This window comes from Bison bison, unplaced genomic scaffold (genome assembly GCF_000754665.1).
Source record: "Bison bison bison isolate TAMUID 2011002044 unplaced genomic scaffold, Bison_UMD1.0 scf7180017864088, whole genome shotgun sequence".
NCBI classification, from domain to species: Eukaryota; Metazoa; Chordata; class Mammalia; order Artiodactyla; family Bovidae; genus Bison; species Bison bison.
In genome coordinates, this window is record NW_011494660.1 from 842,520 (window position 1) to 858,603 (window position 16,084).

General features: G+C 38.7%; 1 protein-coding gene across 2 annotated transcripts in view; it reads left to right on the forward strand.

Annotated features, from left to right (window-relative positions):
• The window catches only part of UGGT1 (UDP-glucose glycoprotein glucosyltransferase 1), a 111,428-nt gene that overhangs the window by 87,537 nt on the left and 7,807 nt on the right, over positions 1-16,084 (forward strand). For both annotated transcript variants that reach the window (XM_010837951.1, XM_010837952.1), the window contains 9 exons: positions 2,742-2,900; positions 3,429-3,514; positions 5,271-5,355; positions 6,723-6,811; positions 7,269-7,373; positions 8,607-8,691; positions 9,706-9,888; positions 11,304-11,464; positions 12,629-12,743. In XM_010837951.1, coding sequence (XP_010836253.1) covers positions 2,742-2,900; positions 3,429-3,514; positions 5,271-5,355; positions 6,723-6,811; positions 7,269-7,373; positions 8,607-8,691; positions 9,706-9,888; positions 11,304-11,464; positions 12,629-12,743 — 1,068 coding nt within the window. The remainder of the gene's footprint in view (positions 1-2,741; positions 2,901-3,428; positions 3,515-5,270; positions 5,356-6,722; positions 6,812-7,268; positions 7,374-8,606; positions 8,692-9,705; positions 9,889-11,303; positions 11,465-12,628; positions 12,744-16,084) is intronic.

Consider the following 16,084-nt stretch of genomic DNA (forward strand, 5'->3'; position numbering starts at 1 on the left):
AGATCTCTAGTCTTTCCCATTCTGTTGTTTTCCTCTATTTCTTTGCATTGATCACTGAGGAAGGCTATTATAGCAAGATCTCTACTTGCTATTCTTTGGAACTCTGCATTCAATTGGGTATATCTTTACTTTTCTCCTTTGCTTTTTGCTTCTCTTCTTTTCTCAGCTATTTGTAAGTCCTCCTCAGACAGCCATTTTGCTTTTCTGCATTTCTTTTTCTTGAGGATGGTCTTGATCCCTGTCTCCTGTACAATGTCATGAACCTCTGTCCATAGTTCATCAGGCACTCTCTCAAATCTAGTCCCTTAAATCTATTTCTCACTTCCACTGTATAACGGAATTTGATTTACGTCATACCTGAATGGTCTAGTGGTTTTCCCCACTTTCTTCAATTTAAGTCTGAATTTGGCAATAGGAGTTCATGATCTGAGCCACAGTCAGCTTCTGGTCTTGTTTTTGCTGACTGTATAGAGCTTCTCCATCTTTGGCTGCAAAGAATATGATCAGTCTGATTTCGGTGTAGACCATATGGTGATGTCCATGTGTAGAGTCTTCTCTTGTGTTGTTGAAAGAGGGTATTTGCTATGACCAGTGCGTTCTCTTGACAAAACTCTATTAGACTTTTTCCTGCTTCATTCTTTACTCCCAGGCCAAATTTGCCTATTACTCCAGGTGTTTCTTGACTTCCTACTTTTGCATTCCAGTCCCCTATAATGAAAAGGACATCTTTTTTGGGCGTTAGTTGTAAAAGGTGTTGTAGGTCTTCATAGAACCGTTCAGCCTCTTCAGTGTTACTGGTCAGGGCATAGACTTGGATTACCGTGATATCCAATGATTTGCCTTGGAAATGAACAGAGATCATTCTGTCGTTTTTGAGATTGCATCCATTTCGGACTCTTTTGTTGACCATGATGGCTACTCCATTTCTTATGAGGGATTCCTGCCCACAGTAGTAGATATAATGGTCATGTGAGTTAAATTCACCCATTCCAGTCCATCTTAGTTTGCTGATTCCTAGAATGTCAACGTTCACTCTTGTCATCTCCTGTTTGACCTCTTCCAATTTGCCTTGATTCATAGACCTAACATTCCAGGTTCCTATGCAGTATTGCTCTTTACAGCATCAGACCTTGCTTCTATCAGCAGTCACATCCACACCAGTTTTCAGTCTATCTCATTGATTTGCTGTGCATACTTCTCAGATATATTGTTTTTGCCATGATTTAGGAAGCTGTAGTGGATCAGCCCAGTAGCAGACCACCAAACAGTAATCATGACCTTTTCTGGTGCAAGTTTGGCTTTGGGAAGTACTTTGGAACTTCTTCTTGGTCCACTCACTGAGCTAATCATCGCCAGTTGTCATATACAGCCCATTTTTTGTTGCATGCCACAATCCGATTGATAAATGGTTTGTTGTTGTTGTGTAGAGTGAGAGAAGAGGACACTTCAAAACGATGTTTTTTGATTTGCAGTCATGAGGTACCCACTTACTAAGCTTTTTCACCTTTCCAATTTTCTTCAAATGCCAAATGACTGTAGAAGAGTTGACACTGAGTTCTTTGACAACTTCTCATTGTTTGTAAGAGGATCAGCTTCTTTGGTGGCTCTCAGTTGGTCGTTGTCAACTTCCAACGGCTGGCCACTAGGCTCCTCATCTTCAAGTCTCTTGTCTCCTTTGTAAAACTTTTTGAACCACCACTGAACTGTACATTCTTTAGCAGTTCTGGGCCAAATGCGTTGTTGATGTTGTGAGTTGTCTCCACTGCTTTACAACCCATTTTGAACTCAAATAAGAAAATCGCTTGAATTTGCTTTTTGTCTAACATCATTTCCCTGATCTAAAATAAACAGGAAGTAATGTCATTACCAAAAAAATAAGGTGAGAAATATGCATTAAAACAATGTATAATATAACCACATTTATTTAGAATATATTCTAATATCAAGCAACAAATTTCAGCAGTGCAAAATTACAATTACTTTTGTGCCAACCTAATAGCTAAAGCCAAGCTGCCCTAAGATTTTGTAATTATACCATATTTTCTGCAAGGAATTAGCAATAATTTAGGCAGTTAGTTTTATGCCACTATGGAACCATTAAATATATCTGCGATATTTGCATTTAGAACAGCAGTATTTTCAGCTGTCTTCTAAAGGCCAAGATGAATTTTCATTTTTGTCAGATGTTTTTCTGATGTTTTGCCTTGTTTCTTTTTCTCATATAAATTACCTATCTTCTCCATTATTTGCTTTTAAATATATTCATTCTTTCAGAAATTTTATTTTATGTGATTTTTTTCCCAATACTACCTTCCTAGATTAACATCTTATCCTCTCCTCTGTACTTTTGGAATAACCTCCTTACTGTTTTTCTGTGTCCTTTTTCCTGCTTCTCCTTCCAACCCACCTGAGTTTCTAAAATTGTGTATGCTTGTTAACTACCAGCACAATCAAGATACCAGAGCATTTCCATCTCTCCAAAAAGTTTTCTCATACCCCTTTGCGGGTAATCCCCTCCTTCCCCCCCAGGCCACAGGCAGCAGCTGATCTTTTCGTCACTATAGTTTTACCTTTTCTTGAATTTTTTGTGAATATGATTATATGATATATAGCTTTATGTCTGATTTCGTTCACTTTGCGTAGTGCATTTGAGATTCATCTGTGTTGTTGCATGTATCACTAGACCGTTTCTTTTTACTGCTGAGTAGTCTCCAGGTGGTGATTTAATTTTGATATTGCAGGTGGATAGCGTCGTGGCTGCTGAGTATGAGCTGGAGTACCTGTTACTAGAAGGTCACTGCTATGACATCACCACCGGCCAGCCCCCCCGGGGACTGCAGTTTACATTAGGAACTTCAACCAAGCCAGTCATTGTGGATACCATTGTTATGGCTAACCTGGTAAATAACAGTACATCAGGTGGCGATACTGAGTCACGTTAATTTGGGCCCTACACTTTATGACGGAGCGATTAGCATTCTGAACATGAGTGAGATTAAAGTTCATGATGGACTGAATTTGGTCAATTTAAAAATCATCAGTTTAGTTAAACTTGTAGATTGGAATCACATGGCATCTTAAAAGAAAGCATGCTAGAATATTTTGCTCTAACCAGACTGGCTCCTGAAAATGTGTTGCTTATGAGCCAATAGCCTTTTTCTTTTTTTAATTTTGTTGGAAATTTGAAGTATATTCACATATTACATACTGCTTCTTCACTGAAGTACAGCTAAAGGACAGGCTTCTTGGCTTGACAGGCCTGTATTTCGCTAGTGTTTCTAATATGTGGGTTTTAAGAATTGCATTGGTTTAAGCATCTTATTTAAAATAAAGTTGACTGACATTTCAAAAAAGAAATAGCTGTCCCTCAGAAACAGCATTTTGATGTTTCCAAGAGAACTAAAATTTGTCTTGTCTTCTGTTCCTAGGGCTATTTTCAGTTAAAAGCCAACCCAGGAGCTTGGATTCTCAGACTAAGAAAGGGACGTTCTGAAGATATTTACAGAATCTACAGGTAGGATTAAATGATACAGGTGCATTTTTTCAGAATATTCTGCAGTATGAATCAGCTTGAATTGAATAGTACACTGGCAGTTAGGCAATTAGAATTTACTTTGTAATTGTATGTGCTTTTCCAGAAAATGAAATGTGGAAGAGTTGTTGGGGTATAATTGAACAGTAAGCAGTATAAATATTAGCAATATATGTAATCAAGTCTGGCTTCAGTCCCTCTTTTGTGCTAACTGTCCCAGCACCAAATCATTCTGTCAGCTGTGATGAAAACCATAGGCAGATGAGAAAGTGAGTCATTTTTAGGAAGGAGAAAAGAAATGAAGAACAGTTCAGACTTTTCAACCCAGGGTAGTATATTTGTGTACCCTGAGTGGGTTGCAGATTGACCAGACATAGGTAGGCTTTGGTCTTAGAACCTTGGTGGGAACACTTGTCTTTTTAGGTCTGAGAAAGTATGGAAGTACTCCCAGCATGTCTGTCAGTAGCCTGCTGTTTTGCTTTAAGGTTTGCTACAAGTGACTGTTAGTTTAAAAAAATTATACTGCCTTCTAAAGAGGTGTGGTCTAAATTCTGTTTAACACAATTTAAATTAGTCTTAAGCTATGTGAGAAGACGTCATGCCAGTTCATTTTGGGAATGATTTCCATTAGTTATTTGAAAACAACATCATGTTGTGTCCTCGTCTTAGCTTCATAGAATCTGATCTGACACACATGAAAGCAATGTGAATTTCTGCATATTTCTTACCAAGAAAATAGAAGATTTTTGTATTATATCTTCATTGTACATGGTAGGGTTTTCTCCAATAAATGTTTTCCCTAAATATGGTTTTAAAGAATTTTAGTACTGTCATTAAGAGCTTATCTGTTGTCTTTCTAAACCCCGTGCCATCTGTATGCCCTTTTCTTAGCCACTCTTCCCTCTAGGGTGTGTGGGCCTCTTTCCACCTAGCAGTTGAGGGCTCTCTTCCTTCTGTGCTTCCTGGGCTCTGGAATGTTCCATGCTCCCTATCAGAATCTCACCTTTGCCCATGAACTCTGCTCTCTGTTGGATGGAAGTGAATTCAGTGAATTCATATTTTATCATGGCTTTATATAATTAGCATCTTAAAAATTGGTGACTGGAAATTTTAGACATTATCGTTGATTAGGGAGGAAATACTCTCTTTAAATTTTCTCCTCTGCTCTGTCTGCTTGCAAACAGAGCTTGTTTTAGTTCTTCCTGCAGAGTATGGACGCTAGATTGAGTACATGGCCCGGACTTGGCTGTGTGCCTCCAGGAAGGACAGAGTTGAAGCCTTTACCAAACTCTGAAGTAGAGCTGTGTCTTGCTATGCGTAAAGTAATGCGTGCATGCGCACTCAGTCATGTCCGACTCTTTGCAACCCAGTGGACTGTAGCCTGCCAGGCCCCTGTGTCCATGGAGTTCCTAGGGAAGAATATTGGAGTGGGTTGCCATCATACTCTTGCCAGCACTGGGAGCCTCTCAGTGTATGGAAGGTCATTCAGTGAGGGGCTCCAGAAGGAAATTTGGGCTGTGACCAGTTCACATGTTCAACATGTAAGGGTAGAGATTTTGACAAGTGCCTCTGTGTTGCTTGAAGGGGTTTTCTGCAGGTTGTGAGAAAATAATTTGTTCAGAAAAAACTCCTTTATGATGAAAGATGGTGGAAAAATACATCAGATTGATGTAAGTCCATTTACTGCAACTTGAGAATTATGATTTGTGATACCTGCCTTCCTTTCTTCTTTTCTAAGTCACGACGGTACAGATTCTCCACCCGATGCTGATGAAGTTGTTGTTGTTCTCAACAACTTCAAGAGCAAAATTATTAAAGTGAAGGTAAGTTTGGTATATTAAGGCAGCCACTCTATTTTAGTTGATAAAAGCAGCAGTAACTTGGTCTTTAGTAGCTGTTATATAAAAATATGTATCTTTAAACCAGCTCCAAACTATATGAGGTGATGGGATGTGTTAACTCCAGAAAAAGTGCTGTTATTATGGTGAAAAAGTCACACAGCTGTGTCCTACTCTTTGCGATTCCATGGACTGCAGCCTGTCCCACTCCTCTGTCCATGGAATTCTCCAGGCAAGAGTACTGTAGTGGGTTGCCATTTCCTCCAAGGGATCTTCCTGACCCAGGGATCGAACCCAAGTATCCAGCATTGCAGGCAGATTTTTTACCGACTGAGCCACTAGGAAAGCCCGATCATTTCACAGTATAGAGCTGTACCAGGCCATCATGTCCTGCACTTTGAATTTACTCAGTGTTACTTGTCAGTTATATCTCAGTAAAGCTGAGGAGAAAGGAAAGAAACCCACCTAAGACTAATTCACCTTTGGGATTTTACTGTAGCCTTATAGCAATTCGGCTTGAAATGCAAAGCATATTTTGTAAATACAAGTTTGTGGCTTTCTTCAGCTGAGAGGTTGCGCCTTTTGGGTTATCTCATTGAGCAGTGCAGGTCTCATTTTACATGAAATGTTTTCATAGATACCGCTTTGTTTGTACAATCACAGTTCACATTATTTTTTGAGAACTGGGAAGAATGCCAATGAGAATTTCAGCAACAATAATAAATGGTGGTAGCCTTATTTAATTTCTTCTCACTTTTGCTTTCTGTTCTTAGAACTTTGAAATTCCTAGTGCATTATATTCAAATAAAAGATATTATGAGACAGTCATTATACTTTAAAATCTAAAGCAGGCCACACATGGTTGAGCAGAAAAATGATCCCTATGCTCTCAAGAAGTTTTAACCCCTCTTTGCACTAGTCAGTCCTAAAACAAGGCTGTCACGTGAGATGACTCCTTCCTGGCAGCTGGAGCATGTGCGCACTGTACTCTTTGCCTAGAACTAGAGTTAGCTTGGTGAATGCATTTCTGTTTTTACTTAAACTGTAAGGTTCTTTGCCCGTTTTTCAAACTAGAGACAGTTATTATCTAGTTACAAGAGGTTGCTATCTCCTCATTAAGATTTTAATGTGGTATGATGAGCATAGTTCTGTTGAATGTGTCTGGACTCATTCAACAGAATTCAGCATTCATGTTCTGTTGAATGTGTCTGGACTCAGAGTATGTTATATCTGCTCGCAGGAGAATTCACTCTCTAGTGTGGTCAGTATTCAGTGAGCATCCGTGAAGATCAGTTCAGTGCCTCCTCAACCCAGTAGGGAGAGTGAGATTCATCACATGTGACTGATTGCAGGTTCAGAAGAAGGCAGACATGGTGAATGAGGACTTGCTGAGCGATGGGACTAATGAGAATGAATCTGGATTTTGGGACTCCTTCAAATGGTAAATTGGCATCAGAAAGAAGTGATGTTTTTAAGGAAAAACTGAGATGTAAATGCCATCCCTCCCTTCTTTTGAATATAGTAATCCTGTCTGGGCTTTTCAGATTCTGCTCTTTGCATCCACTTGTGTGTAGAGTAGATGAGTGTTCCCTGCTGAGTTACTGAAAGAGGTTAGTGTCCCCTCATAGTGGAGTTCCTTCTGTGCCTGACTTCCTAACTCCTGTTGGACTTTTCCTGCTCTTTGGAGAGTTGAGTGGTAACTGCTCAGTTAAATTTGCATTGTTTGTTTTGCATTCTAGTGGACTAGTCCAGTCTTCTCCTGAAGCTCCACAAGGCCCTCTGGGCAGCCTCCCTCTCTTTGTCCTGGTGGGAAGCACCGTCTCCTTCCCCTCCCCTTAAAGGGCAACATGTCTGTACCAGCATTTCAAGTATTCTTGTTTTTACCTTCTTTATTGTAGGGGCTTTACAGGAGGACAGAAGACCGAGGAAGTGAAACAAGACAAAGATGACATAATTAATATTTTCTCCGTTGCATCTGGTCATCTCTATGAAAGATTTCTTCGGTTAGTCATGTTTGGTTATTTCAGTGTATATGCATGAATTTGTCATATTGTTCATTAGGGAATACACGTTTTATGGGATTCTGCCCATTATACTTCTTTGGATTTGAGGCACTCTGAGGATTGTGTATAGATGATTATATATTGTTTCGATTTGGCCAACCTCATGAAATGGACTATATAATATATAGTAAATGAATCTGTATAGCTATTATAAGGTTATAAACCTTTAAAACTACTGTATGCACATGATAAAGAGTGGCTTTTCATTGTCCACCAAACATTGCCAAGGATAGAGAATAGAGGTGGAACAGGGCCATGGACCTGCCTTCTGATGACTTGTAGGAATTTAGAGCCAGGAGGGATTTTAGTTGTGTTTTATAGACAGGCTGAGACTTGGAGGGTAGCGGGACTCGACTGAGGTCACATAGCCAGAGTGGAGGGGAGGCACAGGCTTGGCTGGTGAATGCAGCCGCCACCAGGGGGAAAGCCCTCAGGGGCGCCTTTTGGTCAGTGGTCAGGGGGGCTTGGCTATGAATATGCACCTTTGCCTGGCAGTGACTCTCCTAATGCCAAGGCTCTTTTTTACTTGTAATTTTCCACTACAAATCTAATATAGCAGATAATCAAGATGTCATTTTACTCATGTTTAGCTGTCATATTCCCAAGAAATATATCTGACCTAGAATTGTAATGTCAGATGTTAACAACCACTGAATTTAATTAAATTCCTTGACTCAAAATTTGTTTCTGTTTTCCAAGTAGGGAATCCTGAAGCTATGATCATTTGCCATCCCCTTCCCTCTGCCTACTGTCCTCCCTGGCTGGGCTCCCCGATGTAGGCTGGGAGAGGCAGTGCTATTACACAGCTGCTAAGGCTTCACCGACTTTCTTTTTAGAGTGATGTAATCATTAAACACAACCTCCGTGATTCATTTGTACCATAATTAATGTGTCAGTTCATAAAGGAGTTTATTTTAAGGTGTAACGTAATTAGAACACATGCCTTTATTAGTCTGGTGTATTTTTATAGGTGATAAGTACTTCTTTCTCATCCAGTGATGACTCTATAAAATGAATAAGTGCAAGTTTCCAATTTCCACTATTCAGGGTCTCTCTTTGCCTAACTGAGCCATTAGTTAGCTCTGCCATAAAGAACATTGAGTCTAGTGATTGATTTTGTTGAGATTAAAAGGATTTGAATGATTGTTATTATTGTTTGCTTTTGTTTGACAGCATAATGATGCTATCAGTACTGAAGAATACCAAGACTCCAGTGAAATTCTGGTTCTTGAAGAATTATTTGTCCCCCACGTTTAAGGTTTGTTCCTTAGGCTTTGAAAAGGAAAACATTCTTATTAAGGAGATATATACAGTGCAATATACTGTTTACTACTTCTACTTTATCTGTGTATTTAAAAATTTTTTCCTTTTATTAGGTTACTGTAATTCACCTGCATAATTATATGTTGATTATTCTTTCCCCTGTCTGTTCGGGGGGAATAGTTGTTATAAAACTGAGCATAGAATTACGACTTGGTTGAAGCTTAGATAACATAAGAGGAGAGTCTGTTTCTTCCGTTTTGATGAAGTAACATTTCTCAAGCATGAATGTCCTCATTTAATGAGAAAGCGCAGTACTGGTTCCAGTGAGAAGGATGGTTTGTTCTGTTTTGAACAACTGTACCCAGTGATCTGTGGAAGTAATATATCATCTGTGCAAAGCAAAAACACACATGGAAAGTTTAGAAAGTTTTCTGCTTTGTTTTTATCAGTATTTGTCATGCAAATTGATTTATTTGCATCTTTTTCTTTGTTGTTCTGTAGAATTTATTAAGCAACTTTTAATATATTCAGTAATATCTCTCCTAGATAAATAATTCACTTCTGGTCCCCTAGGGTACTTATATTTAGAATCTGAAAGACTTGATGGCAGCAAACTTGTTCAGAGTATTTGAGTTTGCCATGTCATTCCCTGGATTAGACTTAGTGGTGAGAAAGGCTTAAAATCAAGCTCAAAAAAATGTTTTACTGAAATCAAGTTTAGACAAAGTCCATTTCCCTTAAACACACACACACATAAATTAGTTATATAAAAGCCTTCACTTAAAGATTTCTGGTCATCTCATGTGTGATTAGAAATCATAAAAAATGGAGATTTGACAGAAAGTTTATATGTATTCTTTACGTAGTCACAAGTTAGTCAGGGTCACATTCCTTCATTAGACTGCTGATACAGTAAATGTGTTTTACTTGTGCCATAATTGTGGTTTGTTGCCTGACTTGTTTTTCTTAATCAAAGTAAATGCTTGTTGTTCTCTGTGTCTGCAAATAGGAGTTTATACCTTATATGGCGGACAAATACAATTTTCAGTATGAGCTTGTCCAGTACAAGTGGCCCCGGTGGCTTCACCAGCAGACTGAGAAGCAGCGCATCATCTGGGGTTACAAGATCCTCTTCCTGGATGTGCTCTTCCCACTGGTTGTGGACAAGTTCCTGTTTGTGGATGCGGATCAGGTGAGCTCTCAAAGGCTGGGTTTCAGCAGTGCAAATTAAGGGCATTAAAGTTCCTTTTCCTTTTTAAATGATTTTATCTTTCCAGTTGTGGGAAAATACACACTTATTTTACGTTATTCAGAATATGTGAGTCTATTTGCAGAATAGCAGTGGTGACACAGACATTGAGAACAGACTTATGGCCATGGCTGGGCAGCGGGGAGGAGAGGGTGGGGGGTATTGGAGAGATTAACAGGGAAACATACATTACCATATGCAAAACAGACAGCCTGTGGGAATTTGCTGTCTGACTCAGGGAACTCATACTGGGGCTGATAATAACCTAGAGGGCTGGGATGGGGAGGGAGGTGGGAGGGATGTTCAGGTAGGAGGAGACATGGGTAAACCAACGGCTGATTAATGTCGATGTTTGGTAGAAACCAATGCAGTATTGTGAAGCAATTATCCTTCAATTAAAAAGAAAAAAAAAAAGAATATATGGAAAGGTATCACCAGATGTGGTCACTTTTAAAGTTTGCGTTCAGTGTATCTCCTTTCATCTTTCCTCCTGTGCCTCTTTTACGTAGTTGTGATCACATCATTTATGTAGTTTTGTATCTTAAATTTAACTCATTTAATATACAAACTAAAATTGAAAAATTTGCCGGTTTAACAAAACACTGCTTGCTGTCATCTCCAGTCATTTGCCCCAAAGCTAGGAGTTATTGACGTGGGTAAGAGAGGGGGTTGGTGCCTGGCCTTGACCATATGGAACTCTTCAGATGGTCTTCCTGCTATCAGGAAGACAGCTGACTTAATTAAAAGGAACATACAAATTTTAGAGCATACACACTCAAAAAGTGTAAATATACTTCTGCCCTACAGCCTTTGCCTTTATCTTGAACTATCTAAAACCCGAGTTCCTCATCTGAGTGGAAGTGATGTAATGTGTACAGAAGTCATTTGGACAAAAATCATCCACTTCTTGGGAATTCTGCCCCACCTGGCTCATTTATATCACAGGTGGCTCAACATGAAGCCTGCTTTCCTAGTTCTGCGATCACATTTCATCCTTGCTGAGCACTTACTGTGTGCCAGGCATCGTTCTCCATCTGTCATACACGAGTTCACGTGACCCTCCCACCAAGCCTGTGAGATGTCCAGTTTAGACCCAGAAACTGAGTCACAGAGAGGCAACACGATGTGAATCTGTTTTACTCCTGCCTTTTTTTGAACACTTAGAGTACTGTGTCCCAAGCGCTAGGCTAATCATCTTATGTGCCAGAGAGGACAGTCAGCCTAATCAAGAAGCAGCCAGACTTGAACTGGGATTGCTGCCTGTGCCACTGACCAGTCCCTGAGCTGCCCTCAGTATTTTTAGGAAACTGCTCTCTGCATGGGTGTTAAACAAGTGACTGTGATCCTTTCTTCTTCAGATTGTACGAACAGATTTGAAAGAGCTAAGAGATTTCAATTTGGATGGTGCTCCTTATGGTTACACTCCTTTCTGTGACAGCCGCAGAGAGATGGATGGCTACAGGTTCTGGAAGTCAGGGTACTGGGCCAGTCACTTAGCTGGGCGAAAGTACCATATCAGGTAATGAGAATGTTATGGTTTGATTTTCATTTCCTTAAAATTAATTTTGTGTATTTAAAATTGTGAGTAGGTAACATGTTAATGTGGTTCAAAAATAAGAACTATAAAAAATAAATAGTGAAAAGCTGCCCTGTTCTGTCTACTTACTGTGTCTCCTAGAGTTTTTTAATTTTTAGGTAAAAAACTATGACTTCTTTTTTTACACAAAATATATCCTACCTTATTTACAGTTTTGTGCTTTGCTTTTTTAACTTGATGTTTCTAGTAGACCTTACATCAACATGTAGAGAGAGACCTTTTTCCTTTTTGTATCAACATATTATTCCAGTACATGTATCACTGTGGTCTTGCTATGACATACAACGTTATTTGTTGTTGTTTAGTCACTAAGTTGTGTCTGACTCTTAAGACCCCATGGACTGTAGCCTGCTCCTCTATCCATGGGATTTCCCAGGCCAGAATACTGGGGTGGGTTGCCATTTCCTTCTCTGGCAGATCTTCCCAGTCCAGGGATCGAACGCTCATCTCCTGCGTTGGCAGGCGGGTTCTTTACCACTGAGCCACCAGTTAAACACACAATTTCCTATATTTCAAATATACCTATAGAATAGATTCCTGAAACTCCTAGGTGAAACAGTGTGTGTATTTGTTGTACATCTATTGTTTCTGTATATTATCTTCTCTGAGAAAAGTGTGATTTGGACAGTAGGGAAACCTGTGGGAAGCAACATATATAGAGAGAAATATTGGGATGTTGGTGATTAAGTATTGTACTGTATGCCCTTGATCCGAAGGAACTATAACACTTGGTTTTTTCCTGTGTAACATTTAAGATATCATCAGGATATCTTTGACTAATGATTATTAATTACTATAGTTTTTATTATCAAACCTGCTGACATTTGCTAGAAACTTCTTTTGTCAGAGATTATTTCCTTTGGAACAGTGACAGAATGAGCTTGTGGTACCAGAATATGGGTTTTGTAATCACTTCCTGAGCATCTTTGAAGTGGTACATACTGACTGTGAGCTCTACTGAAGAGCCTCAGCTTACCTTTTCCACGAGAAACCAGAATGTTAGCCTAGTGATCTGTTCCATTCATCAGTGGGGTTACTTTTTCTGCCATAATCCATGGTTATAACAAGTGGATTTTCTCTATCCAGTGCACTGTATGTTGTGGATCTGAAGAAGTTTAGGAAAATAGCAGCTGGTGACAGACTCAGGGGCCAGTACCAAGGTCTGAGTCAGGATCCTAACAGCCTTTCAAATCTTGATCAAGTAAGTGGCCACTTTTTTTGGTTAACAGTTTTGGTGATGGGTGTACAATGTTGTGTCAGAAAATGAAATAGTATTTGCTTCTCATTTCTCTCTGTTGAGATAGTGTTTTGTTTTTTTGTGGAAAGGAATTTGTGTTTATTGGGGGGGTGTGTGATTTTTATTTGCCCTTAAGAGAGGACATAGTGGTAAAAAATATGATAGGCCTGATGTCGGTTTGGGGAGGGAGATGGAAGGAGGGCACTGCCATATCTTCTCATTTTGTGCCCAGCTAAGCGGATAAATTTGTTTCTCTGCCTGCTAGGGTCAGTTTGTTTCTCTTCTTTAGGAACCAACTATCACAGCACAGGATATAGTATTATTATTTCTCTTTTTTCTATATCAAAAACCATGGTGTTTTTTTAAGAAGTTTAGCTGAATCACTATTTATTAATGCTAAACATTTTTTAGAGATGAGATTGTAGTTTGTGCTTTTGGTACATAGTTTCACATACTTTGTTTTGCTTAAGTCTGCTTTAAACATTTTTCAACCTTTATTATGATATTTAGCACCTATAAATGAGTGTACAAAACAAAATATGTAAATACATATTCATATGCATCAATGAAGTACCACACAGCACACACCCATGTACTGCCATCCAGTTTAGGAAATTCAACATTCTTCCAACTCAAAAGCCACCCTCTTCTGCAACAGCATCCTAGCTTTTGTGGTAATCATTCCATGGCTTTTCTGTGTTGAGTAACTACTTACACATGTGTCCTTAAACACTATAGTTTTGCCTGTTTTTTTCCCCTGCCTGTCTCAGTGGGATTATACAAGGTGTACTCTTTTGAGTCTAACTTCTTTTGCTTAACATTATGTTAATGAAATTCATCCATGTTGCTGTATGAAATGGTACTGTTTTGTTTATTATAAATTTGGATTGTTTTCCATTGTTGTCTTCCATGGAGATACTGCTGCTGTGATCAGTTATACATGTCTTGGTTGATGCAAGACATTTGATGTACATGCAAATACATGTACACATATTGCAGTTGTGTATACAACTACAAGTTGAATTGCTGAACCATCAGATGGGTGGATCTTTATCTTTATTAGATAATTCCAAACAGTTTCCAAAGTAGTTCTGATTTATACTCCCATCAGCAGTGCAAGGATTCCTGATGCTCTGTGTTTTGAGTAATACTTATTGTTAATCGAATTGATAAGATGTGAGCTAGCATCCCATGTGGCTTTCAACTGGAGAGTTTCATCTGTTTATATTTAATGTAATTATTAGTGAGGTGGGATTTACATCTGCCAGTTTCTTGTTTTCTATGTATCTTTTGTGTTTCTCAGTTCCTACATTACTGCCTTCGTTCATAGATGTTTGAATTCCCCTCTTGTTTCTTTCACTGTATACGTGGAGATTTTCTGGGTTTTTGTTTGTTTGTTCTAGCCCTGTTGCTCTAGTCTGAGAAAGTATTCTGTATGATTTTAGGCATTTAAAATCTGTTGAGCTTTGCTTTTTGATCCAGATATGGTCAGTTTTGGTAGACATTTCATCTGGTTTTATACCCTGCAGATGTTAGATGTGATGCTTTTCTTTGTATGTCCAGTAGGTGAGGTTTAGTGATAATGTTGTTACTGAGTCCAAGCGCAGTCTGCTTGCTGCATGACAAGGCAATAAATTGAGAGATGAGGTGTTGAATCAGGGAATAGCAACTTTATTTGGAGACCTGGGTGTCCAAGAAGATGGTGGACAGGAGTCCCAGAGTACTATCTTATTGGGGATGCTAGTTTCTTTTATAAAACAGAGAGAGGCTGGAGGTGAGGAAGTAAAGTGAAGAGGCTGGAAGTCTTGCAAAATATCTCCTGGTTTGGCCAGCCTCTGGGAGGGGATGTGTTGATTTCTTCTTTCCTGCAGCCATTCACAGGTGGACAAGATCAACATGTTTCTCTAAGCTGAACAAAACCCCTTGAGTTTACCTTTCAGGCCGAGGGACAGGGTTCCCCAAGGCAGGCCATTATGTATGCTTGTTACTATAGAAAGCATCCTTTTAGTGATTTAGAAAGCATCCTCTAGTGATGACAAAAGCAACAGAAAGCATAAGGTAGAGAAACAGATCCAACAGAGTCAGCTTTTGTTCTTTCCTGTTACATTCTGTGTGTTTTGTCTGTTTTTCTATTAGAGGCAATTATGTTAAAATCTCTTTCCATAATGTGAAATCTTGTCTTTAGTTTTGTCAAGTTTTGCTTGATGTACTTAGAGACTATATCGTTCATTGCCTAAAAACTTAGAAGTCATATATATTTCTGACAAATTAACTTTTTATTATTTCTGTTGACGCTTTTTGGGCAGGGGCTTGAAGCGTGCCTTATCTAATATTAGTATAGCTACACTGGTTTTCCTTTTAGTTAGTGTTTCATGGTGTATTTTTTTATCCTTCTGTTTTCAATAGTTCTTAATCCTATGTTTTAGTTCTGTTTCCTATAAAGAGCTTATATTGGTTTGTTTTTTCATTTGGTGTGACCATCATTTAATTTGAACATTAATCCGCTGATAGTAAATGTAATCACCAACAAGTTTGGCTTTTCCACAGTCCCCTTGCTTATGCCATATGTCCTGTGTTTCTTTTTTTTCCTTAGTTTCTTTCCAAATGATCGAGAGTTTTTAATAATTCTATTTCCCTCTATACAGTTTTAAATAATTTTTTAATGATTAGCCTAGAGGTAACAGCATGCATTTCTGACTTTGCAAAGGCTAATATTAAATAGTGTTTTACCCAGCTACTGGACAGTGCAAAGACATTAGAACAGTTCTTCTCAAATTTTAGCATAATAAAAAAAAAAAATCACCTGAAGAACTTACTAAAGCACTAATCTTTGGGCCTCAATCCTCCACAGGCTGATTTAGTAGGTATTGGGTTGGACCTAAGAATCTACATTCTGAGCAAACTCTGTGCTCCAAGTCCACATACTACATTTTGAGTAGCATTGTCTTAGACCTCATTAACTCCGTTTATCCATTGTTAAGATCAAGTAATATTTCATTGTATGTGTATACTACATTTTGTTTGGCTATTCACCTGCTGGTGGACATTTGGCTTATTTCCATCTTTTGACTGTTGTAAATAATGCCTCTATGAACATTGGTGTGCAAGTATCTCTTTGAGTCCCTGCTTTTAATTCTTATGTGTGTATACCCATAAGTGAAATTATTGGATCATATTGGTTGTTTGTGTCTTTGGACAATAGAACATTTTATTATTAATGTGTCAAACTCAAAAGTTTTCCTAAGAAAAAAGCTTCAAAGCATAGCGTACAGTTGGCTACAGAAAACATGTGGGCTTCATCTCCC